General features: G+C 46.3%; 1 protein-coding gene across 2 annotated transcripts; it reads right to left on the reverse strand.

Annotated features, from left to right (window-relative positions):
- Positions 1 to 26,244, reverse strand: slc35c1 (solute carrier family 35 member C1). 2 transcript variants are annotated; one of them, XM_072466290.1, is made up of 3 exons: positions 25,917 to 26,244; positions 24,915 to 25,420; positions 1 to 1,904 (listed from the first exon to the last, which is right to left on the reverse strand). In XM_072466290.1, the coding sequence occupies exons 2-3, from the start codon at positions 25,387 to 25,389 to the stop codon at positions 1,345 to 1,347; spliced, it is 1,035 nt and encodes a 344-aa protein (XP_072322391.1). In that variant the 5' UTR covers positions 25,390 to 25,420; positions 25,917 to 26,244; the 3' UTR covers positions 1 to 1,344. The 2 variants fall into 2 exon arrangements, with proteins under 2 accessions (XP_072322391.1, XP_072322390.1); XM_072466289.1 differs by lacking the exon at positions 25,917 to 26,244 and adding an exon at positions 25,514 to 25,626.
- Between the last annotated feature and the right edge of the window lie 763 nt (positions 26,245 to 27,007).

The raw sequence follows: 27,007 nt of genomic DNA on the forward strand, positions 1-27,007 counted from the left end.
TAGTGATAAAAAAGATTGTTTATTTCCAGAGTATCAAAGATGTTTTTTAAGACAGATTTTAACTGGCGGCTCAGACCCACTGCACAGTACATTAGGAAAATCCCCAACAATCAAGTAGTGCTTTTCAACCCTGCCACAATGTGTCTACCCTATCAGTGAAAATATAAAAAATAATTTATACAATCAAATTACTTCTGGCAAAACTTACAAGAACTCTCAGGTTTCCTTTATCATGGAAGGAATCAAGATGGAAGGAATCAAGATGGTCTTGGACAGTGTTTTTTTTAAAAAAAGCATACGTCCTCAAGCAAATTTTAAAAAACTCCTTTGATCACCCTGCACCTCTTTGAATTTTCTAATTGCTATTTAAACACCGTCACCATCATTAACACAGAACTCCCAGGGTTACACAGAACACGAGTGTTTCCACTTGTGGGGAAGAGCAAAACTAGAGACCATTCATATAAAATAGTCATCAAGAAATCAAATAGTAAAGAAGTTTCCTCCGAGTTTCCTAACAGAATGGTGAAAATCGTGGAACTGAGTAGAACAGTTCCTGAGTAGGCAAATAATATTGACGCATTTGAGAGAAGGTCAGAGGAGTGTGCAAGAGAAGGAATAGAGTTTCCACATGGAACGCTGATTCCAGGTATACTCAAGGGGCAAAAACAGTTTCTATTTTCACAAGAGGTTCTTTGGGAGTGTCACATTACAAGAAAGACCATCAATGTCCAAAAATGCTAAACAAACAAGTCATCTCAACTAATCTCCAAATTATAGTCATTTAACAATAGTTTGTATGAAAAAAAGGTATTCCCTGGAGATTGTCTAATTAACATACAGTACAATTTCATTTCATCACAAGGATTTAATGAACTTGGATAACAGGAGTGGCGTGTTTGTGCACCTGCCAGCAGAACCAGTTGCTGGAGGACAATAACCAGCCATTTGGCCATTCAGCAGCATGGAGGGTGCCCTTAAATAGATCAACTTTTCACTTTCTTCAAAGTTGTTGACATTGGCACTGTAGTGGCTGAAGATTTTGCTGCGATGAAGCACATGATGCTTTTGATGTTTAGCTCTGGTTGTTGGCAGCAAGGGCTTGTTGAATGCGTGAGCAGTCCGGAGAATCTGGGAGGCAGGCACATCAGCTAATACAGATTGTCCATTTAAGCAGACAGCCCACCTTGTAGGTGAGGTGAGAAGGGAGAGCTATAACAGGAAGAGTTGCAGTGAAATCTCGATTGTTGGCCACTTTCCAATCTCAAAACACCCAGGCTTCCCTCCACCATGGCAGGCAATCAAGCTTCCACCGTAAATTAAGTTTGACCGAATAGCCATATTTTAGACTCCAGACTCGCTCTTCTCACGATTCTTGTTTAGTGCCTCATTTTGCACTTTCTTCATCTCTAGTCCCTTTACCCAGGTGTATGCAAAGGAGCCAAAGAGCACCAATATGTTACTTGTCCACCAGAGAAAGGTTTTTGCTTCTTCATAGTAAAACACTGCCAGGATAGTTTGTAGGCATGCTTTGGCAGTACCAGAGACGTTGTGGGTCAAGGGGCTGGTGAACTTAATCTGCAGCCCAGTGACGTATCCGATTGCAAAACCAAACACTCCTCCCAAGGTCATCATACCCCAAAAGTTAGCGCTGCCCATCTTGTCAAAATTATACAATGTTTTCAATTCTCCAGTGAAGACAATTAATGGAACAAAGAGTATACAGGCGTTGACATTATTGTAGTAGGTTAATCTCCAGATGCTGCCGTCAACGGCTGGCAGAACCTTCTTTGTGTATATGGCGTTCAGGGATACACATAAACTGGCAATCACACCAAACATTACTCCAACCCAGGACAGGCTGCCTCCTGCACCTTCCTGATTTAATCCCAGGCAAAAGCCACCTGTAGGAAAGAAATGATAGAAACTATAAAGAGGCAGAAACTATAAAGAGGCAGGAAAATCTGCATTTTCAATATTTGATATTTTAAAAACATATTTTTATTAAGGCATTTATATGAACATTAAACACAAACCATCACAAGATTAAGAACAAACAGAAATCTCATAAAAAATAAACTACTCAAATGCTCCAACCTCCATGCTGTTCCCCTCACCCCGATCTGTCTTCCCCATTTTAACCCCCAACCCCCCCCTCCCCCCGACACCTCAATTTTCCTTGAGAAAAAAAAATTGATGAATGGTTTCCATCTCCGGGCAAACCCATCAACTGACCCTCGAAAGGCAAACTTGATTTTCTCCAACCTTATGAACTCCGTCATGTCGCTAACCCACACTCCCAGCTTCAGTGGTCCCAAATCGTCCACTCCAGCAAAATCTGTCTCTGGGCTACCAGGGAGGTAAAGACCAAAATGTTGGCCTCTCTTGCCCCCTGGACCCCCGGGTCTTCGACACACCAAATACTGCCACTTCTGGACTCAGTGACACCTTCACCTTCAGCACCTCAGATATTATGCCCGTGAATAAATGCTAGAACCCCTTCAGCTTCAGACGACATGGTTTGCGGACCTCCCCATCCACTGCCCACACCTGTCCCCCACCCACTCAAAGAACTTACTCATCTTGGCTACTGTCATATGCGCCCTGTGAACTACCTTAAATTGAATAAGGCTTGCGCACGACGAAGATGCATTTACCCTCCTCAGAGCCTCCTCCCACAACCCAGCCTCCATTTCAACCCCCCAGCTCCTCCTCCAATTTCCTCTTGACTTCTCCTATCAAGGCTCCCTCCCAGTCCATTAACTCGTTGTAAATCTCGGACACTTTGCCCTCCCCCACACCCTCCTTGTTCTGTTGTCCCGCGGTGGCAGATCGGGAAACAACGTCACCTGCATCCTCACATAGCCCCGTATATAACGGAACCTGTTCCCACTGGGGAGCTCATATTCATCCTCTAATTCCTCTTAACCTCCCCCCACAAACAGGTCTCCAAACTCCACCCCCGAAACCCCACAACTAAATCTATGTTTACCGCAAATCGGTGCCCACACCGAGGCACCTTCAAACCTGAAATGCTGCATCCACTGTCCCCACACCCGCAGGGCCGCCACCACCACCAGACTTGTGGAGTACTTGATCAGTGAGAACGGCAGAGGCGCCGTCAACAATGCCCCTCATATTTGATTATTTAAACTGCTTAACTGTTTTGGTTATGATGTAGCTATCACAATAATGGAATCTACAGCAAGTACAGCCCTTCAAAGTTCAAAGTGGTTTTGGGATTCCAACCAATTTGTTTACAGAAAATTGTAATGGCCATCACCTGGTACCAGGTGACGTGAATTCCATTCTGGCCATGGGGAGGTGTTAGGAAAAGAGTTGACATTTTGTTTGAGAATTTGTGCATTTGCACAACCCTTACACTCCCAAAAGTTCCAGGTAATTCTTTGGATTGGAGACAGGCCGACGTCTTGGTCTTTGCCTCCTTGGTAGAGAGGCCGACGTCTTGTCCTTTGCCTCCTTGGTAGCCCGGAGCCGGATGTTGCTAGCGTGGAGGGTCTCGAAGCCCTCAAAATCAGAGATCTGGGTTAGCGACATGGCCGGGTTTCTCAGACTGGAAAAAATGAGGTTCGCCTCAAGAGGGTCAATGCTAGGGTTCGTCCGGAGGTGGCAGCCATTTGTCGACTTCTTCGGGGAAAACTAAATGGCAGCAGAGGCAATAAGAAAGGGGGGGGGGGCGGAGTTAGGCTATTTTCTGTTTAGGGTAGGTGGGATTTGCTAGGGATGGAGATGGTTTATGCACTATGTTTATATTTGTATTTGTACTGTTTACTGTTATTATTATAAAATTATAAATACCTTAATAAAATGTTTTACAAAAAAAAAAAATCTTTGGCTTGCTCATCCAAATTCAGTTCTAACATATCCACCAATGGAAATGATTTTCTTAATTGAACTCAACATAACTCTTCATAATTTTGAGCACTTGTATCAGGCCTTCGCTTCGCTTTCTTTGTTCTGGTGAAGCAGGCTCAGTTTCTCTCAACTGTCTTCGAACTACTAACTCTGATTTCTGGCATTATCATGGTAAATCATTTCTGTATTCTTTCAATAGTAATTTGAATGCATTTTCTAAAGTAGGGCACCCAAAATGAGATGCACTATTCAAATTGTGGCCTCGCTATTTACTTGGATAGGTCCTCTTATGTTGACTCTTTGGTTCAGCGCTTGATGCTCCTATTTGAGACCAATTGCCTGAAATTCTTGTGTCACCTGGGAACTCCGGGATACTTTCTGTGTCCTGGATAACCGCATGAAGAGGAAGCACCTTAATTTGCTTGAACCTAAAGCATGAAGTGTGGCTGAGGACATTTCAGGGAATCTGGTAGGCCAAGAGTTTCCTGGAGCACAGGTTCCAGGAGATGGTCAACCTGCAGCTAAAGAGAGTTCAGGGGGATAGCAAGTGGGTGATCATCTGGTACAGTAGGAAGATGCAAGCAGTGCATCTGGGACTGTGGCACTTTCAAATAGGTTTTTGGTGCTGAACGATGGTGAGCACAATATAATCTTGGGGTGGGGGTTGCAGTTTAGAGCCCATCCCCAGCACTGTGGGGCAAATGCCTGGAAAGGAGGACACAGCAAAGAGTAGAAATGCTATGGCGTTAGGGGATTTGATAGTTAGATAAGTAGGGGTTACTGCAAACACCAACATGAGTCTCTATGGTTTGTTGCCTCTCTACTGTCAGGGTAAAGAACATCGTGAAGAGGGGGCAGAACATTTTGAAGGGGGAAGGAGAATAGCCAGGAGTCATGGAATCAATGACATATGTGGGAAGAGGTTGAGAACCTATGCAAACAGTTAGGGAGGAATTTAAAGAACACCTCAAAAGGCAGTAATCATTGGATTACTCCCAGTGTCACCTATTAGTGAGTACAAGACAAATAAGATAGGTCAATGCATGGCTGGAGAAACGGTGCCAGTCTTAGGCAGGTCTTCAGATTTCTGTAGCAAATCAGAAGTAACCTGCACAAGTTGGAAGGGCTGCAACTCAACAGGCCTTAATATTGTTAACTCATGTGGGGGACTGGGACCAGAATGAAGAAGTCAAGAAGAGATTCAAGGTGCAAAGAAGATCAAGCGATACAAAGAGCATCAGAATAAAAAACGGTTAATTAATAGGAGGGATCAGAGGTGAAAATGTGAAGCCAACTAAAATGGGTTTAAAGTTGTGCATGCATAAATGCACGGCACAAGATAAATGAGCTGCAGGAGCAAATGGCCACATGGGATTTATGATATAGTAGCAAGACACAGATCAAACAGAGGTGGGAGGGGGGGGGGGGGGCAATATTCATCAAAGCTCCTGTTAGAGTACCAGAAAAGAATAATTCACTTTAAGGTTTAAAGACAGAACCTATTTGGCTAAAATCAAAGAAGAATATCGGAGCTATGATGCTAATAGTATATACTCTAAGCCACCAATTAGTGGAAAGGCCATAAAGGCGGAAATTGCAGGCACATTTCAAAAAGATGAGAGAACAACAGAGTGATGATAATGGGGGACTTCAATTATTTTTATTATTTTTATATTGACTGGGAAACTAACAGTGCAAAGGGCAAATAAAGAGAGGGATGTCTGAAATGCTTACGAGACAACGTTTTTGCTCAGAGTGTTTCCAACCCAACGACGAAAGAAGTGGTGCTGGTGTGGATGCAAGTGGCGCACTTTTCAGTGGGGAACATTTGGGAAACAGTGATCACAATATTGTGTATTGACTACACAATAGTAGTAGGAAAAATAATTACATGTGAAAATACTGCACTAAAGCAGGGCTAATTTCACATGGTTGAAAACGAATTCGGCCCAGGTGGATTGTAATCAAAGACTGACAAGCAAAGCAATAAATGAGCAACTGGAGCCCTTCAAAGCGCAGACTATTCAGGTACAGACTCGACATATTCCCACAAAGGGCGGTGGGGTGGGGGAGGCAGAGAAGAGGATTCAATGCTAGAGCTGCTTGGAGATAGAGATTAAATGAAACAGAAAAAGGAGGTTTATGGTAAGTGTCTATTTCATAATTTAGTGAAAAAAATCAAGTAGAGTAGGATAAATGTGGAAAACAGAAAAAGTAAAAAGTGGCAGAGGGTGTATGAGAATGGATTAGGTGATATAAAAGGGAACCCAAGAAAGTATTTCGTAAATATAACAATTGTACGAATGAAAAAGGAAGGATGGGACTCAGAAGACTCAAAGGGCTTAGGGCAGCACAGTGGTTAGCACTGTTGCTTCACAGCTCCAGGACTTGGTTTGATTCCCAGCTTGGGTCCCTGTTTGTGTGGAGTCTGCATATTCTCCCTGTGTCTGTGTGGGTTTCCTCCGGTTTCCTTCCACAAGTCCCGAAAACGTGCTTGTTTGGTGAATTGGACATTACAAATTCTCCCTCAGTGTACCCGAACAGGGGCCGGAGTGTGGCGATTAGGGGATTTTCACAGTAACTTCATTGCAGTGTTAATGTTAGCCTACTTGTGAGGACTTCCGGGTGCGGCGATGACCAGCTAAGTCGCACGTTTCGGCAGCTCCCGGTGGAACGGACTTTTGGGCTCTTAATAAGAGCCCCAACGGCAATTTTAACGGCTAAAAGCACTGTGCGGTAAACCAGAAGGGAATCCCCCCTGTATACGGATGGAAAAAGGAGAGGAAAGTGGCTGGATTGCGGTGGATCCTTTAGAGCAGCGGCAAGAAAGGCAAGCAAAAACCAAGATGGCGTCGGAAGGTGGCAGTTTAATATGGGGCCCTGAACAACACGTGTTTTTGAAACGCTGCGTGGAAGAGCTTAAAAAGGAGATGAAGAAGGAGCTGTTGGTCCCGATATTACAGGCGATCGAAGGGCTAAAGGATGAGCAAAAGACCCAGGAGCGGGAGCTTCGGGTCGTGAAGGCAAAGGCTGCCGAGAACGAGGACGATATACAGGGCCTGGTGGTGAAGACGGAGATGCACGAGGCACACCATAAACGATGTGTGGAAAGATTGGAGGTGCTGGAGAATAACGCGAGGAGGAATAATTTAAGGATTCTTGGTCTTCCTGAAGGTGTAGAAGGAGCAAACGTCGGGGCATATGTGAGCACGATGCTGCACTCGTTAATGGGAGCGGAGGCCCCGGCGGGTCCGCTGGAGGTGGAGGGAGCATACCGAGTGATGGCGCGAGGACCGAGAGCAGGAGAAATTCATAGAGCCATAGTGGTGAGATTCCTCCGTTTTAAGGACAAAGAGATGGTCCTTAGATGGGCAAAGAAAACTCGGAGCAGTAGGTGGGAGAACGTGGTGATCCGCGTATATCAAGACTGGAGTGCGGAGGTGGCAAGAAGGAGGGCGAGCTTTAATCGGGCCAAGGCGGTGCTTCACAAAAAGAAGATAAAATTTGGAATGCTACAACCGGCAAGACTGTGGGTCACATATCAAGGGAGGCACCACTACTTTGAGACGGCGGATGAGGCGTGGACTTTTATTGTGGAAGAAAAACTGGAATAAGCGGGTTACTAAAAATGAACGTTTGAAATAAAGTGGTGGGGCGAGTATGGGGGGCGAAGAGGGGGGAAAAGGGGGGGGAAAGATGAGTCTTATGTTATTAATCCTGCGATGCGGTAACTTTTCTCTCTTCCACAGGTGGTGGTGGAGGGAGGAAGGGAGGTGGAGGAGATGGTGCGTTGGCCATGGGGGGCGGGGCCAAAAGGGAAGCGCGGGCTTTGTTCCCGCGCTATGATAATCATGGCGGGAATAGGGAAGCAGGCAGGAGGGGGCGTCGCACGGTGCGAGCCGAGGTCACGGGGGGGAAGCCGAGGTCGGCCAGAGTTTGCTGACTTCTGGGAGTAACATGGGGGGTGTAACTACGCTAGTGGGGGATCTAGCGGGGGGGGTGGGAGGGGGGAGTTACTGGGTTGCTGCTGCTGGGGAGAGGGGGAGCCGGAATGGGGTGGGGTGGGCGGGGGGGCGCCGCCTGGGGGGGGGACACAGCTATGTGGGAAGCGGGTGAGGAGCTGGAAAAAGGGGATGGCTAATCGACAAGGGGGGGTAAAAAGCCCCCCAACCCGGTTGATCACGTGGAATGTGAGAGGGCTGAACGGGCCGATAAAGAGGGCACAAGTACTCGCACACCTTAAGAAACTTAAGGCAGACGTGGTTATGTTACAAGAGACGCACTTGAAACTTATAGACCAGGTTAGACTACGCAAAGGATGGGTGGGGCAGGTGTTTCATTCGGGGCTAGATGCGAAAAACAGGGGGGTGGCAATACTAGTGGGGAAGCGGGTTATGTTTGAGGCAAAGACCATAGTGGCGGATAGCGGGGGCAGATACGTGATGGTGAGTGGCAAATTACAGGGGGAGGCGGTGGTCTTGGTAAACGTATATGCCCCGAACTGGGATGATGCCAATTTTATGAGGCGCATGCTAGGACGCATCCCGGACCTAGAGGTGGGAAAGTTGGTAATGGGGGGCGATTTTAATACGGTGCTGGAGCCAGGGCTGGACAGGTCGAGATCCAGGACTGGAAGGAGGCCGGCTGTAGCCAAGGTGCTTAAAGATTTTATGGAGCAGATGGGAGGAGTAGACCCGTGGAGATTTAGCAGACCTAGGAGTAAGGAGTTTTCGTTTTTATCCCATGTCCACAAAGTTTATTCGCGAATAGACTTTTTTGTCTTGGGAAGGGCGTTGATCCTGAAGGTGAGGGGGACGGAGTATACGGCTATAGCCATTTTGGATCACGCTCCACATTGGGTAGACTTGGAGATAGGGGAGGAAACAGAAGGGCGTCCACCCTGGAGAATGGACATGGGACTAATGGCAGATGAAGGGGTGTGTCTAAGGGTGAGGGGGTGCATTGAAAAATACTTGGAACTCAATGATAACGGGGAAGTCCAGGTGGGAGTGGTCTGGGAGGCGCTGAAGGCAGTGGTTAGAGGGGAACTGATATCAATAAGGGCACAAAGGAAAGCAGGAGAGTAGGGAACGGGAGCGGTTGCTGCAAGAACTTCTGAGGGTGGACAGGCAATATGCGGAGGCACCGGAGGAGGGACTGTACAGGGAAAGGCAAAGGTTACACGTAGAATTTGACTTGCTGACAACGGGTACTGCAGAAGCACAGTGGAGGAAGGCACAGGGTGTACAGTATGAGTATGGGGAGAAGGCGAGCAGGTTGCTGGCCTATCAATTGAGGAAAAGGGGAGCAGCGAGAGAAATAGGGGGAGTGAGGGATGAGGAAGGAGGGATAGAGCAGGGAGCGGAGAGAGTGAATGGAGTGTTCAAGGCATTCTATAAAAGATGATACGAAGCTCGGCCCCTGGATGGGAAGGAGAGAATGATGTGCTTCCTGGACCGGCTGGAATTTCCTAAAGTGGAGGAGCAGGAGAGGGTGGGACTGGGAGCACAGATCGAGATAGAGGAAGTAGTGAAAGGAATTAGGAGTATGCAGGCGGGGAAGGCTCCGGGACCGGATGGATTTCCAGTCGAATTTTATAGGAAATATGTGGACTTGCTTGCCCCGATACTGATGAGAACCTTTAATGAGGCGAAGGAAAGGGGACAACTGCCCCCGACTATGTCGGAGGCAACGATATCGCTTCTCCTAAAGAAGGAAAAAGACCCGTTGCAATGCGGGTCCTATAGACCTATTTTCCTCCTAAATGTAGACGCCAAGATTCTGGCCAAGGTAATGGCAATGAGGATAGAGGATTGTGTCCCGGGGGTAGTCCATGAGGACCAAACTGGGTTTGTGAAGGGGAGACAGCTGAATACGAATATACGGAGGCTGCTAGGGGTAATGATGATGCCCCCACCAGAGGGGGAAGCGGAGATAGTGGTGGCGATGGATGCCGAGAAAGCATTTGATAGAGTGGAGTGGGATTATTTGTGGGAGGTGTTGAGGAGATTTGGCTTTGGAGATGAGTATATTAGATGGGTACAGCTGCTGTATAGGGCCCCGATGGCGAGCGTGGTCACGAATGGACGGGGGTCTGCGTATTTTCGGCTCCATAGAGGGACGAGGCAGGGATGTCCTCTGTCCCCATTATTGTTTGCACTGGCGATGGAGCCCCTGGCAATAGCATTGAGGAGTTCCAGGAAGTGGAGGGGAGTACTCAGGGGAGGAGAGGAACACCGGGTATTTCTTTACGCGGACGATTTATTGGTGTATGTGGCGGACCCGGCGGAGGGGATGCTAGAGATAATGCGGATACTTGGGGAGTTTGGAGAATTTTCAGGATATAAGCTGAACATGGGGAAAAGTGAGCTGTTTGTGGTGCATCCAGGGGAGCAGAGCAGAGACATAGAGGACTTACCGCTGAGGAAGGTAACAAGGGACTTTCGCTACTTGGGGATCCAGATAGCCAAGAATTGGGGTACATTGCATAGGTTAAACTTAACGCGGTTGGTGGAATAGATGGAGGAGGACTTCAAGAGATGGGACATGGTATCCCTGTCACTGGCAGGGAGGGTACAAGCGGTTAAAATGGTGGTCCTCCCGAGATTCCTCTTTGTGTTTCAGTGCCTCCCGGTGGTGATCCCGAAGGCTTTTTTCAAAAGGATTGAGAAGAGTATCATGAGTTTTGTGTGGGCCGGGAAGACCCCGAGAGTGAGGAAGGGATTTTTGCAGCGTAGTAGGGATAGGGGGGGGGGCTGGCGCTACCGAGCCTGAGTGAGTACTACTGGGCCGCCAACATCTCAATGGTATGTAAGTGGATGGGAGAAGAGGAGGGAGCGGCGTGGAAGAGATTGGAGAAGGCGTCCTGTAGGGAGACTTGCCTACAAGCCATGGTGACGGCGCCGTTGCCGTTCTCACCGAAGAAATACACCACAAGCCCGGTGGTGGTGGCTACTCTGAAAATTTGGGGGCAATGGAGACGGAATAGGGGAAAGACGGGAGCCTCGGTGTGGTCCCCGATAAGAAATAATCATAGGTTTGCTCCGGGGAGAATGGATGGGGGATTTGGAACATGGCAAAGAGCAGGAGTAACACAATTGAGAGATCTGTTTGTAGATGGGACGTTTGCAAGTCTGGGAGCGCTGACCGAAAAATACGGGTTGCCCCAAGGGAATGCATTCCGGTATATGCAACTGAGGGCTTTTGCGAGGCAACAGGTGAGGGAATTCCCGCAGCTCCCGACGCAGGAGGTGCAGGACAGAGTGATCTCAAAGACATGGGTGGGGGACGGTAAGGTATCAGACATATATAGGGAAATGAGGGACGAGGGGGAGATTATGGTAGATGAGCTGAAAGGGAAATGGGAAGAAGAGCTGGGGGAGGAGATTGAGGAGGGGCTGTGGGTTGATGCCCTAAGTAGGGTAAACTCATCGTCCTCGTGTGCCAGGCTAAGCCTGATACAATTTAAGGTGTTACACAGGGCGCATATGACTGGAGCACGGCTCAGTAAATTTTTTGGAGTAGAGGATAGGTGTGCGAGATGCTCGAGAAGCCCAGCGAATCACACCCACATGTTCTGGTCATGTCCGGCACTACAGGGGTTTTGGGTGGGGATGACAAAGGTGCTTTCGAAGGTGGTGGGAATCCAGGTCGAACCAAGCTGGGGGTTGGCTATATTCGGGGTTGCAGGAGAGCTGGGAGTGCAGGAGGCGAAAGTGGCTGATGTTTTGGCCTTTGCGCCCCTAGTAGCCCGGCGCAGGATACTGTTGATGTGGAAGGAAGCCAAGCCCCCGGGTGTGGAGACCTGGATAAATGACATGGCAGGGTTTATAAAGCTGGAACGGATTAAGTTCGTCCGAAGGGGATCGGCTCAAGGGTTCACCAGGCGGTGGCAACCGTTCGTCGAATACCTCACAGAAAGATAGAGGGAATGGAAAAGAAGAAGACAGCAGCAGCAACCCGGGGGGGGGGGAGGAACCAGAGGGATTCTCAGGGATGTTAATATATAAGTATAATATGTATAGGTTGTTGTTATAGATAATTGTATATTGGACGGATAAAACATATTTTTGGAGAATATTTATCTGGGACAAGGCAGTTGCCATGTAGTTTTGTTTTTGTTTATATATTATTTATTTCTTGTTTATAAAACTGGCCATTGTTATTTATATTGTGATATTACTGTGTAAAGGATACACAATGTACTGTGATGGTTGGCCAAAAATTTTCAATAAAATATTTTTTAAAAAAAATCTAAGCCTACTTGTGACACTAATAAAGATTATTATTAAACTAAATCATGGGGGTGAGGTATCAAGTGAGGGAAGATGCAATCAATTAATGGGGGAAGAACAAGGCAAGAGAGAAAGGTAGCAATAAGGTTAAGAAAGAACATGGCAGGAACGGAAAGAGGGCATAACCTTAAGCATGTGCCAGCCGATAAGGCTAGAGGGTGCAAAAATAGTAAAAAGACAGAATTAAAGGCTCTGTATCTGTATATGCTAAGTGATCACAACAAAACAGATGAATTATCAACTGAAATGAAAAAAATAAGTATGATCCCATAACAATTAGAGACATGGCTACAAGATGACAAAGGCGGAGATCTGAATGTTCAAGGGTACACTTAGGATTATGCTCCAAAAATGTGGATGTCCAAGAAACTTCATCACAATCTGCAATTGCTCCAACGATGATATGACTGTAACCATCTTCAATGGGAGGTCTGAAACGGATGCCTTCAAATTAGCTTCCTTATTATTTACAATCTTCCTGACAGTGGCTATTCACCTCAAAGGTCAAGTCCCCTCTGGGGTCAGTACTAAATGCCGCCTGATGGCAAATTGTAACCTCAGCCGTTTCCATGCCTAAACTAAACAGACCACCACAGATCGATAGTTTGAGGAAGTCTGCACCAACTCTGCACCAGATTCAAGCCACTCTCGATCATTTCAATTCTACATACAAGAAACTTGGTCTGCCCTTGAATGTTGCCAAAACAAATCTCCTATCAACCCACACCTCACCAACCAAATATTCCACCTCCCATATATGTTAAAGGAGACCTTTTGGAATATGCAAGTTGAGGACTTCTCATACCTTGGCAATTCAAAAGGCCTGCATTGATGAGGAGATCCAACTGCTACACCAGCTCAGTCTTCTACAAACCACTGCGGGAGTGTTTGACAACAAAGACCTCCGCAAGTCAACAAATGTCCTAGCATACAGAACAATTGTTGTCACCACTCTGCTGTATTGCAGCAAGACATGGACTGTGTGATCAGTGACACACAAGAGCACTACAGAAATTCCATCAGAAATTCCTCCACTGCATCTTCCACGTTCAATAGAGAACCATTGAAAAAACTACAATGTCCTTCTTGAAGCCAGTTTCAAAGACATTCTGAAACTCTCCTTGAAGCATGGTAACACTGACATCAATAACTGGGTGGAGCTTGCTATCAATTGTCCAAAATGACACTTGTCCCAATGGCATCATGCTTCAAGTCACAATGTCTTAAGGGATGAGGCAGAGTGGCAGCAGAGACGGAAAGAAAGGAAACCACATTTTGCAGTCCAGATCCCATTACATTTTGTGGGATATCCTGCCACACGGGCCCAAAGATCTGTGGGTCAAGAATCAGCCTGTTCAGCCACATGAAGAAAATCGCAAGCATGAATAGACATCATCTTTGAGTTGAAGGACAGCTGATGACGATGATCAAACCATTAAAAAAAAGTAGAAGAACAAAATAACTGGACAGAACACCTGTATCAACATAGGCACCAGGAATTACAAAGGCATATTTTGCCCTGCAAAGGCCTCCTCACTTAATATCTAGGCACTTCCGTCAAAATTAGGAGAGCTGTCCCACAGGCACAGTCGCACTCACTACATCTTACTAACGGCCAATCTTCTGGACTCCTTTATCACTATTCCTGGGTATATTCTCTCTGGTCAGTTGAACCGATATGAGGTGAGCCACCAGAGATGTGGCACTGAGGTAACAAATGGGTAGGTGTGAGTGACCCCTGGGAGTCCTAAACATTGGCTCTGGACCCCATGAATTGTGATGCCATCACATCAAACATAAGTAAGAAAACCTCCTGTTGATTATCACCTACTGCCCTCCATCAACTAAGGAACCAGTGTCCCTCCATGTTGATCACCAGTTGCAAGAGGCACCTAGGGTATCAAGGGCACAGAATATACTCTGGATTGGGACTTCAATGACCATCACCAAGAGTGACTCAGTAGCACCACAGTTGCTGAACTTGTCATGTCTACCAGGCTGGGCCTGTGGCATGCAGTGAGAAAACCAATACGAGGAATATGCCAACTTCACCTCACCCTCGCCAATCAATCTGTCACAGAGGAATCTGTCTACATGGTTCTTGTGGAGGCAAAGATCCATCTCCACATATTTCTGTCCAACAAAATACAGGAGAAGTCCAAACTGATTAATTACCACCCATATCTACTCAAATCATGGAAGGGGTCTTGGACAGTGCTGTCAAGTGATTCATTAATAACCTGATCACTGATGCTCATTTTGGGTTTTGCCACAGCCATTTGGATATAGACCTCATTACACTCAGACATAAACATGGAGAAGAGATGAATTCTAGAGACGAGGCAAAAACAACTACTGTCATGTGAGAGTACCTTTAAGAAATGGATGTTTAAGCAATGTACCTTTAAGAAAACAGTGATGTCAGAGAGTGGGTGGAGCGGAGCTCAGTTCAGCCATTTTGAAGTTTCAGTTTTGAGGAAAAGAGCTTGGGTGTGTGTCTGTGTTTGCAGTGAGCTGGATCTTATCATAGAATTTACAGTGCAGAAGGAGGCCATTCAGCCCATCGAGTCTGCACCGGCTCTTGGAAAGAGCATCCTACCCAAGGTCAACACCTCCACCCTATCCCCATAACCCCACCCAACACTAAGGGCAATTTTGGACACTAAGGGCAATTTTATCATAGCCAATCCACCTAACCTGCACATCTTTGGACTGTGGGAGGAAACCGGAGCACCCGGAGGAAACCCACGCAGACACGGGGAGGGTGTGCAGACTCCGCACAGACAGTGACCCAAGCCGGAATCGAACCTGGGACCCTGGAGCTGTGAAGCAATTGTGCTATCCACAATGCTACCGTGCTGCCCGATCTGCTGTGATCTCTGCCATGAAAGACTATCTCTGGATCATTTGGGTGATTTAAACTCATAATAGTAAAGCCTTTAACCTGATGTGTTTCTGTTTAAAGGTGTTAAGTCTCATGGATGTTGAAAGGAATAACTGAAGGATTATTTAGTGTTGTAATATTTTTGGGGTTATCTTTGAAGTAAGGGGTGTTGAGAGATCCAATGTTTATTTAAGAAGCTAAGTTGAATTCATGGAATAAACATTGTTGTGGGTTTAAAAACCCACGTGTCCATAATTGTAATCCCACTCCTGGAGAACAAGCCGTGTGCTCGGAAAAACAACAATAGCATTAAAGGGGGAGGTTGGTCGAACTCCATGATACATTTTGGGGTTCTGAAAACGCCTCGCCCATAACACTACCCTTGATGCCAATGCAGCATGTGACTGAGGGCAGCATCAAGGAATCTATGCAAAATTAATGTCAATTGGAATCAGTGGTTTGAGCCATAGAACATAGAACATAGAACAATACAGCGCAGTACAGGCCCTTCGGCCCACGATGTTGCACCGAAACAAAAGCCATCTAACCTACACTATGCCATTATCATCCATATGTTTATCCAATAAACTTTTAAATGCCCTCAATGTTGGCGAGTTCACTACTGTAGCAGGTAGGGCATTCCACGGCCTCACTACTCTTTGCGTAAAGAACCTACCTCTGACCTCTGTCCTATATCTATTACCCCTCAGTTTAAAGTTATGTCCCCTCGTGCCAGCCATATCCATCCGCGGGAGAAGGCTCTCACTGTCCACCCTATCCAACCCCCTGATCATTTTGTCTGCCTCTATTAAGTCTCCTCTTAACCTTCTTCTCTCCAACGAAAACAACCTCAAGTCCATCAGCCTTTCCTCATAAGATTTTCCCTCCATACCAGGCAACATCCTGGTAAATCTCCTCTGCACCCGCTCCAAAGCCTCCACGTCCTTCCTATAATGCGGTGACCAGAACTGTACGCAATACTCCAAATGCGGCCGTACCAGAGTTCTGTACAGCTGCAACATGACCTCCCGACTCCGGAACTCAATCCCTCTACCAATAAAGGCCAACACTCCATAGGCCTTCTTCACAACCCTATCAACCTGGGTGGCAACTTTCAGGGATCTATGTACATGGACACCTAGATCCCTCTGCTCATCCACACTTTCAAGAACTTTACCATTAGCCAAATATTCCGCATTCCTGTTATTCCTTCCAAAGTGAATCACCTCACACTTCTCTACATTAAACTCCATTTGCCACCTCTCAGCCCAGCTCTGCAGCTTATCTATATCCCTCTGTAACCTGCTACATCCTTCCACACTATCGACAACACCACCGACTTTAGTATCGTCTGCAAATTTACTCACCCACCCTTCTGCGCCTTCCTCTAGGTCATTGATAAAAATGACAAACAGCAACGGCCCCAGAACAGATCCTTGTGGTACTCCACTTGTGACTGTACTCCATTCTGAACATTTCCCATCAACCACCACCCTCTGTCTTCTTTCAGCTAGCCAATTTCTGATCCACATCTCTAAATCACCCTCAATCCCCAGCCTCCGTATTTTCTGCAATAGCCTACCGTGGGTAACCTTATCAAACGCTTTGCTGAAATCCATATACACCACATCAACTGCTCTACCCTCGTCTACCTGTTCAGTCACCTTCTCAAAGAACTCAATAAGGTTTGTGAGGCATGACCTACCCTTCACAAAGCCATGCTGACTATCCCTGATCATATTATTCCTATCTAGATGATTATAAATCTTGTCTCTTATAATCCCCTCCAAGACTTTACCCACTACAGACGTGAGGCTCACCGGTCTATAGTTGCCGGGGTTGTCTCTGCTCCCCTTTTTGAACAAAGGGACCACATTTGCTGTCCTCCAGTCCTCTGGCACTATTCCTGTAGCCAATGATGACATAAAAATCAAAGCCAAAGATCCAGCAATCTCTTCCCTGGCCTCCCATAGAATCCTAGGATAAATCCCATCAGGTCCTGGGGACTTATCTATTTTCAGCCTGTCCAGAATTGCCAACACCTCTTCCCTACGTACCTCAATGCCATCTATTCTATTAGCCTGGGGCTCAGCATTCTCCTCCACAACATTATCTTTTTCCTGAGTGAATACTGACGAAAAATATTCATTTAGTATCTCGCCTATCTCTTCAGACTCCACACACAATTTCCCATCCCTGTCCTTGACTGGTCCTACTCTTTCCCTAGTCATTCGCTTATTCCTGACATACCTATAGAAAGCTTTTGGGTTTTCCTTGATCCTTCCTGCCAAATACTTCTCATGTCCCCTCCTTGCTCGTTTTAGCTCTCTCTTTAGATCCTTCCTCGCTACCTTGTAACTATCCATCGCCCCAACCGAAACTTCACACTTAATCTTCACATAGGCCTCCTTCTTCCTCTTAACAAGAGATTCCACTTCCTTGGTAAACCACGGTTCCCTCGCTCGACGCCTTCCTCCCTGTCTGACCGGTACATACTTATCAAGAACACGCAGTAGCTGATCCTTGAACAAGCCCCACTTATCCAGTGTGCCCAACACTTGCAGCCTACTTCTCCACCTTATCCCCCCCAAGTCACGTCTAATGGCATCATAATTGCCCTTCCCACAGCTATAACTCTTGCCCTGCGGTGTATACTTATCCCTTTCCATCATTAACGTAAACGTCACCGAATTGTGGTCACTGTCCCCAAAGTGCTCTCCTACCTCCAAATCCAACACCTGGCCTGGTTCATTACCCAAAACCAAATCCAACGTGGCCTCGCCTCTTGTTGGCCTGTCAACATATTGTTTCAGGAAACCCTCCTGCACACACTGTACAAAAAACGACCCATCTATTGTACTCGAACTATATCTTTTCCAGTCAATATTTGGAAAGTTAAAGTCTCCCATAATAACTACCCTGTTACTTTCGCTCATATCCAGAATCATCTTCGCCATCCTTTCCTCTACATCCCGAGAACTATTAGGAGGCCTATAAAAAACTCCCAACAGGGTGACCTCTCCTTTCCTGTTTCTAACTTCAGCCCATACTACCTTGGAAGAAGAGTCCCCATCTAGCATCCTCTCCGCCACCGTAATACTGCTCTTGACTAGCAGCGCCACACCTCCCCCTCTTTTGCCTCTTTCTCTGAGCTTACTAAAACACCTAAACCCCGGAACCTGTAACATCCATTCCTGTCCCTGCTCTATCCATGTCTCTGAAATGGCCACAACATCGAAGTCCCAGGTACCAACCCACGCTGCCAGTTCCCCTACCTTGTTTCGTATACTCCTGGCATTGAAGTAGACACACTTCAAACCACCTACCTGAACACTGGCCCCCTCCTGCGACGTCAAATCTGTGCTCCTGACCTCTATACTCTCATTCTCCCTTACCCTAAAACTACAATCCAGGTTCCCATGCCCCTGCTGCATTAGTTTAAACCCCCCCAAAGAGCACTAACAAATCTCCCCCCCAGGATATTTGTGCCCCTCAGGTTCAGATGTAGACCATCCTGTCTGTAGAGGTCCCACCTTCCCCAGAAAGAGCCCCAGTTATCCAAAAATCTGAATCCCTCCCGCCTGCACCATCCCTGTAGCCACGTGTTTAAATGCTCTCTCTCCCTATTCCTCATCTCACTATCACGTGGCACGGGCAACAACCCAGAGATAACAACTCTGTTTGTTCTAGTTCTGAGCTTCCATCCTAGCTCCCTGAAAGCCTGCCTGACATCCTTGTCCCCTTTCCTACCTATGTCGTTGGTGCCAATGTGGACCACGAATGTGGAAGATGGCTGTGGTGTTGGGTGCAAATTATCTCAGCCCAGGATATTACTGCATACGTTCCTCAGGTTAGTGTGCTAGGCCCAACCATCTTCACCTGCTTCACAATGACCCATCATAAAAGGTCAGAAATGGGGATGGTGAATGATTGTAGACTGTTCATTACCATTTACAAAAAACTGCTTCAGAATCAGGGGAGTGGTCATATGCCTTGTCCAAAGAGCCATCGGACTCGAAATGTTAGCTTTTTTCTCTCCCTACAGATGCTGCCAGACCAGCTGAGATTTTTCAGCATTTTCTCTTTCGAGTGGTCATATGCAGCAAGACCTGGACAACATTCAGGACTTGGCTGATAAATGGCAAGTGGGATTTGTACCAGACATGTCAGACAATAACTATCTCCAACAAGAAAGATTCTAACCATCTCCCCTTGATATTGTCACTAAAACTCCAGCATCAAAATTCTAAAGGTTACCATAGAATCACAGAACAGTTCAGCACTGTTAAATGTTTAACTCCACGCCCCTATTGACAAAGCCTAGAGTGCTGCAAGCTTCATTAATTGTGCTCTCAACCTGTTCTGCCACCTTCAATGAATAATGCATAAACATACCCAGGTCCCTTTGCTCCTGCTCCCTCTTTAGAATTGCACCCTTCAACATGAACCATTGCATTCCTTTTATCAAAATGAATCACTTCACACTTCTCTGAATGAAATTTAATCTGCTATTTTACGGCTCATCCATGTCCTGTTGAGGTTCTGCGCCATCTTCCTCACAGTTCACAATACTTCCAAATTTTGTATCATCCACAAATTTTGAAATTGTGCCTTGCACACCAAGACCATTGAGGTATATCAGGAAGAGCGCGGTTCCCAACACTGACCCCTGGGAAACTCCAGTCTGAAAAACAACCATAAACCATTGCTTTTGTTTCCTGTCACACAGCCAATTTTGTGTCCACGTTGCTACCATCCCCTTTATTCCATGAGCACGATTTTTGCTCAAAGTCTGTTATGCAACATTTATTACATCAGCAGCATTGCCCTCGTCAATCCTCTGTTACCTCATCACACAATTCAAGCAAGTTAGTTGAATACAAATTTGCCCGAACAGGTGGCACAGTGGTTAGCACTGCTGCCTCGCAGCGCCAGGGATCCAGATTCGATTCTGGCCTTGGTTGACTGTCTGGAGTTTGCACATTCTCCCAGTGTCTGAGTGGGTTTCCTCGGGTGCTGTGGTTTCCTCCCACAGTCCAAAGATCTGCAGGTTAGGTGTATTGGTCATGCTAAATTGCCCCTTAGTGTCCAAAAGGTCAGGTGTTTTTTTCACAGCCTTCCCTTGGACTTTGTAAGAAACAGTCTTTTCCAGTACAACTCTTGGGATCCATTGGGAGCCATCTTCAAAGTTCTGCACATAGATGGCATCTCCTGTCCTGAAAAGATCTTCAGGTCTTCTGGCGTCATAGTTCCTTTTTTGTGTCTCCCGTTTTGACTCGACCGTCCCCCGTTGAGCGGCCATCGACCATAATAAAGGAACTTTGATCCCAAGAACGGGCCAGTGACGTCCACGTGCACCCATGCCCATGGTCGTTCTGGCCATTCCAATAGGTGCAGAGGCCGAAGGTGGGAACGTCTGCTTCTCCTGGCCCAAGGCGCACTGCTTTACCAGATATGCTATGTCTATGTCGAGCCTGGGCCACCAGATGTAGCTCCTTGCGAGCATTTTCAGCTGGAGGTGGCCATTGTGTAATTCAGCCAGGATTGGGTGGCGATCTGGGCGGGGGATGATTTCATAGAATTTCATAGAATTTACAGTGCAGAAGGAGGCCATTCGGCCCATCAAGTCTGCACCGGCTCTTGGAAAGAGCACCCCACCAAGGTCCACACCTCCACCCTATCCCCATAACCCAGTAACTCCACCCAACACTAAGGGTAATTTTGGACACTAAGGGCAATTTATCATGGCCAAGCCACCTAACCTGCACATCTTTGGGCTGTGGGAGGAAACCGGAGCACCCGGAGGAAACCCACGCACACACGGGGAGAACCTGCAGACTCCGCACAGACAGTGACCCAAGCCGGAATCGAACCTGGGACCCTGGAGCTGTGAAGCAATTGTGCTATCCACAATGCTACCGTGCTGCCGTGATTAGTCAGGCTCCCGACAGAATGAAGCCAACCTCTACACTCAGCTCTCGCCATTGAAGGCCTTAATGTCAGCTGTGGGGTGTCCTCTGATTCGGCCACTGAGGATATGGCATAATTTTGCCAGTGTGGGGTCCTTCTAGGTCCATACCTGAATCTGCTTTGTGGATACTGGCAAGGTAGCCAGGAAGATCAAGGTCATGATGACTTCTTCCAATGGTGGCAAAGGAGCCAATCTTGTGGGCAGCGATACGCGACTCAGGGCATTCGAGTTCGCAATGTGATCGTAGGTGGTGCTCAAAAGAGTATTGTAGGTTTCTAACAATAATGCCTAATGTTGGATCAGAGCAGAGGCCATGGGCGAAACTTGATTTATCCTCTTTGAAAAAGGCTCAGCAGGGGTTTATGGTCAGTTACAATTGTGAAATGTCAGCCGTAAATATATTTAGTTGTAATTTCTTCACTTCAAAAATACCAGTCAATCCTTCCTTTTCGATCTGAGAATAATGTCTTTCTGTGTTCGCCAAGGTTCAGGATGGATATGCTATGGGCTCTCTGTCCATCGTCCCATTGATGGGAAAGGACTACCCCTACTCCATCTAGAGAGGCATCACATGTTAATTCCAGTTCTTCAGTGATAGTAACTGTCACTTCACCTTCGCAAAGCCTTCATCTTGCAGCGCCAGCCATGGCCACTACTGTTCTTTTAAAACAGCGTGTGCAGGGGCGACAATAAAGTGGCCAAGTTTGGGATAAATTTTCCATAGCAGTTTACGAGGCCTAGGAAAGATTTTAATTCTGTCGTATTTTGAGGGTTCGGTGCCTCTTGATGGCCTTAACTCCACGGGGTGTTGACCCTTTTTACGACTCAATACCCTAGGTAGATCAATTTGCCTACCTGGAACACACAATTTTTCTCGTTTGAGACGGAAACCTGCGTCAGAAAATAGTCTCAAAATCTCCTCCAGGTTTGCTAGGTGTTCTTTTTTCGTGGCTCCTATGATTTGTACATTATCTCAGCATACTGCCACTTTAGGGAGCCCTTGGAAAATGTTCTCCATTTCGAGTTAATAAATGCCACATGCCGATGAGACTCTGAACGGCAGGCGTGTATATTCTTATAAACCCTAATGGGGGTTCATCATCATGTACTTCCGGGATGACCTGTCTAGTTCTAGCTGGAGGTAGGCATGGCTCATAATTAGTTTGGTGAAGGTTTGACTCCCTGCCAATTTGGCATATAGATCTTCTATGCGTGACATGGGTACCGATCGAAACGTGAGGCTTTATTAACCGTTAGTTTATATACCCTGCAAAGGTGGACTGACTCGTTAGGCTACTTGTGCAGCCCACTCTGCGAACTGCACTGTTGTATTATCCCAAGGCTCTCTAACCATTTGAGTTCAGTCTCTACTTTGGGCAGTAAGTGTATGGGACTGGCCTGAAATATTTGGGTAGGGCGTCAGGGTCCACATATATCTTTGCTCTTGCTGCCATTAATTCTACCATGGCCTTCTTGGAATACCTCGGGATATTTGCCAATGACCTCATACAGTCCACCGGGATATTTGCCAATGACCTCATACAGTCCAAAATTTGTAGCCGGTCCAGACGGATCCTCTGGAACCAGTCTCTGCCAAAGAGGCAGAGTCCTGGTCCTCGTACTATTATGAGTGAGGGTCAGGCTGTGGTCCCCTTAATCTTCAAAGGTTCCCTTGTATATGATAATAATAATCTTTTATTGTCACAGTACGAAGTTACTGTGAAAAGCCCCTAGTCGCCACATTTCGATGCCTGTTCGGGTAAGCTGGTATGGGAATTGAACCCGCGCTGCTGGCCTTGTTCTGCATTACAAACCAGCTGTCTTAGCCCACTGAGCCAATCTGGCACTGGTGTCGCACAGGCCTAGGGGCAAGATGCAGAGACACTGGAAGCTTTTTTCCCTGATGATGGAGATGGCAGCTCCCATATCAACCTCCAATGGCAAGGAATGGCCATTGACCAAGGTTATCATCTTTATCAGAGCATCCTTAGGGGTTATGATGCAAGGGCGGCACGGTAGCACAGTAGTTAGCACTGTTGCTTCACACCAGGCTCCCAGGTCCGACTCCCAGCTTGGGTCACTGTCTGTGTGGAGTCTGCACATGCTCTCCGTGGGCTTCCTCCGGGTGCTCTGGTTTCCTCCCACAAGTCCCGAAAGACGTGCTATTAGGTGAATTGGACATTCTGAATTCTCCCTCTGTGTACCCGAACAGGCGCCAGAGTGTGGCGACGAGGGGATTTTCACAGTAACTTCATTGCAGTGTTGATATAAGCCTACTTGTGACAATAATAAATAATACAATAAATAATACAAGGAATAAGAGAATAATAAAGATTATTATTATTTTAGCTTGATCGTTTTGTCCTCTACAGGCTGATACTTCGTCTGGAAACTAAGGAAATTCGGCAGGTCCATATCGACTCTTACCAATTTTTACAGACACACCATAGAAAGCATCCTATCTGGCTGCATCACAGCTTGGTATGGCAATTGCTTGGCCCAAGACCGTAAGAAACTACAGAGAATTGTGAACACAGCCCAGTCCATCACTCAAACCTGCCTCCCATCCATTGACTCTAACTACATTTCCCACTGCCTTGGGAAAGTGGGCAGCATCATCAAATACCCCTTCCACCTGGGTTATTCTCTCTTCCAACCTCTTCCATCGGGCAGGATGAGACATTTCTTCACTCAGGGGTTGTGAATCTTTAGAATTCTCTATCCCAGAGGCTGCAGATACTCAGCTGAAAAGTATATTCAAAACTGAGATCCAAAGATTTTTCAGCACCGAGGGAATCAAGGAATTTGAGGCTAAGGTGGGAAAGTGGAGTTGATGTAAAAGATTAGCCATGATCTTATTGAATAGTGGAGCAGGTTCAAAAAATCATATTCCTGCTCCTATTTCTTGTGTTCTTTTGTAATAGTACCTCAAAGAGAATCAACACCTTTAGTGTGGAAAAGAAAATGGCATTTGTAAATAGCACATTCACCTTATTCATTAAAACAGCACAAATTTAATACATGCACCTCAAAGTTGCAGAATCGGGTCAGAGGTCATTCAATTAAAATGTCCCAGTTTTTCTTAAAAGAATATTACTTTACTTAGGCAGCCCTCACCTGACTCCACTCTTAACTTGGAATAGTGGAGGTACCAAAATCACGAATGAGCACTTTTAAAGCAGGCTTTGAAGAGACGGGCAAGATTACAGAAGTGGAAACAAGCTGCCTTGATGTGCGAAAGGATATATGGGGTCAGAAGCTCAACCCTGGATCAAATAGGATGCCATGGAAATTAACAGCCCGGTTCAGCCTCAGATAGGTGACCAAGTAGAGGGATAGAGTCAGAAATTGAGTTTGTGTGGAACCAAAGCCAATGACTTCGGTCCTCTCAATGTTTAATACCTCCACTATTCCATGGGTCTCCAGCCAGCCCTTTCTCTTACACCCTCCATGAGTCAGAGCTCATTAAAAAAAAACTCAGCTCACTGACATATTCACTGACACCTTGGGGTTATAAAAGTCTCCTCCCCATCTCTATAACTATCTCCAGTCCTACAAAAGGTCCAAGAAATCGCCCTTTCTTCCAATTCCTTTGCCATACCTTCAGCTGCCTGGGCCCTCAGCTCTGGAATTCCCAAACCTCTCAACCTCCTTTCCAATTCCCTGAAGGCTCTGCAGCTATATTTTTGACCAGACTCTTAGCCATCTCCTATTATATTCTTCTTTGACGTGGTGTTAATATTTGATTAATTTAATAAAACATCACAGTAATATAAATGCATATTTTTGTTGTTTCTTTACCACGCACGAGTATTTCTGTGGAATCGTGCAATCAACTGCTTGCACTGTGAGGTAGCATAATATTGAAGGTAAAAATATTGTTAATTACCTATAATGATCCCACAACACAATATGGCTCTGAATGATGTTGTCTGTTTGAGAATCACATAGGACAGTAGGACGTTGAAGACAGTGGTCAAGGAACGTCCGATATTATAGAACGCCACTCCGACATACTTGAGGCATAAATTGTTGAAAGTAATCATTCCGATGAAGACCAGGGACAAAGGGAGAATCTCCCTGGAAATCTTAGGGTCGAACCCAATCGAGGGGAACTCCACCATAGTAGGACACAGGGCGCTGAACATATTCAGCAGCCAGCAGAGTAACACTGTCACCAAACACTGGAAGAAAGTGACAAACAGGGGCGCGTCCAGCCTCAGATCCGGGCTGTCCAGCAAGTACTTGTTTAGGAAGACCATAGTGATGGATATGAACCAGTACCCAGTCACCACGCAAGCGATTTTCACCGCCTTCGATATGAAAGACTCGGGGCTGCCGTGTTCCAAGTTTGACAACGCCATTTTGAGAATATTCGACCGTTTCAGAGGAGTCCTGTTCATGGTGTGCAACAGAAATGAACGTGATTAAAGTACATGCAATAATTTAAAATAAATGTTAAACAGTCAGTATTAAAATAACATTTACCGATGCAAAAACATAAATAAAGCGAAGGCAAATAACGAACAGAGACAGACACACTGTCAAACAGCTACTCCAGCTGGCCAGCCTCACCCACGCTGCATTTCCGGGTAACGTGCCATCCGTGTCAATTCCCTCGGTCGCTTAGCAACCGTAAATGTAGCAACGTTCCACAATCGAACGCTGCCCTGGGAAGCTCCGCCCACCGCTTTACACAGAGAGCTTCCATTGATATAGCGCCTAGCTTCACCCCCCCCCCCCCCCCCCCAAGGATACCCCAATGCCCTTTCAAGACAATGAAAAAGGTTTATTTTTGGGGTAGGAAACGTGGCTGGTCAGCAAGATCCCACCGTTAGCAAAGACCAGAAAATATTTTCTTTTTTAATGATATTTCTGAGGAAGAACTCACCTGCTTTACAAACCTGGATCTTTTACATCCACCTGAGAGGGCAGAAGAGGGCTCGGTTTAATTTCTCATAAAGGATAGCACCCACCCTTTTCTTGACCGGGTCACGCCCGATTTAGCAACTGATTCAAATATTTTTAATTTGACGACAAAAATGTTTTCGGAACTTCCCGTGAATTCGCGCGAATGCGATGTTTTTCTTCCAATCACGCCTGGAAATGGAGTCAACACAAGAAAACCAGGTTTGACAATAGATAGGGTCCACAATCTTAATTCTGTCTTCAAACGTGGACCCATCAAATACCTGTCTCAATGCCCGCAGATCCCTCTCCCGGGTTACGGTGGCCAACTCCTGGTGTTTGTTTTCCTGGAGGGTTCACGGACTCCAGCCTGCCCCACCTTCACATTCCTGCCAATGGTTGCCCGACATGTCCATCCTCTGAGCATCCAACTGGAAGGCAAACACACTCTTCATTATCTGATTGGATGATGCTTGACTCTCTGTCATATTGCTTGTTTATTGCGCCTCCAATATCTTTTTATAGCTCATATATGTCGAAAGGAAATTGAATAAATATGCATGCATTTTTATGGTGTCCTGATAATTATTCTCCCGGAGTTGATGAAGTATCCTGGGGATCGATCTTAAAATCCTGGAGACAATCTTGGGGGGAAGATTGGCAAACCTATCGAGGGTGCTCTCGCCCCCTAGTGCCTCTCTCACCTCTTGATTCCAGTACCATTTAGTTGATACCATTTAGTTAGGCTCCAGCTCTATCCTTCTACCTCTGTCACCACCTGACTATCTAAAATAAAACATGTTGGAGAGGAGAAGACTCCCACATACATAGTGCTAAATATTCTGACAACAATTGTTCACGTTGTTTTGAGTCATAGTTTTATTGCACAGAATGAGGCCCTTCGTCCTATCGCTTCTGCACTGGCCATTAAGCACCCATTTCTTCTAATCCCATTTTCCAGCACTTGGGTCCATAGCCTTGTATGTTATGGCGTTTCAAGTGCTCATCTAAATGCTTCTTAAATGTTGTGAGGGTTCCCATCCCTACCAGTCTTTCAGGCAGTGAGTTCCAGAT

The sequence above is a fragment of the Scyliorhinus torazame genome, chromosome 10 (assembly GCF_047496885.1).
Source record: "Scyliorhinus torazame isolate Kashiwa2021f chromosome 10, sScyTor2.1, whole genome shotgun sequence".
Classification (NCBI taxonomy): Eukaryota; Metazoa; Chordata; class Chondrichthyes; order Carcharhiniformes; family Scyliorhinidae; genus Scyliorhinus; species Scyliorhinus torazame.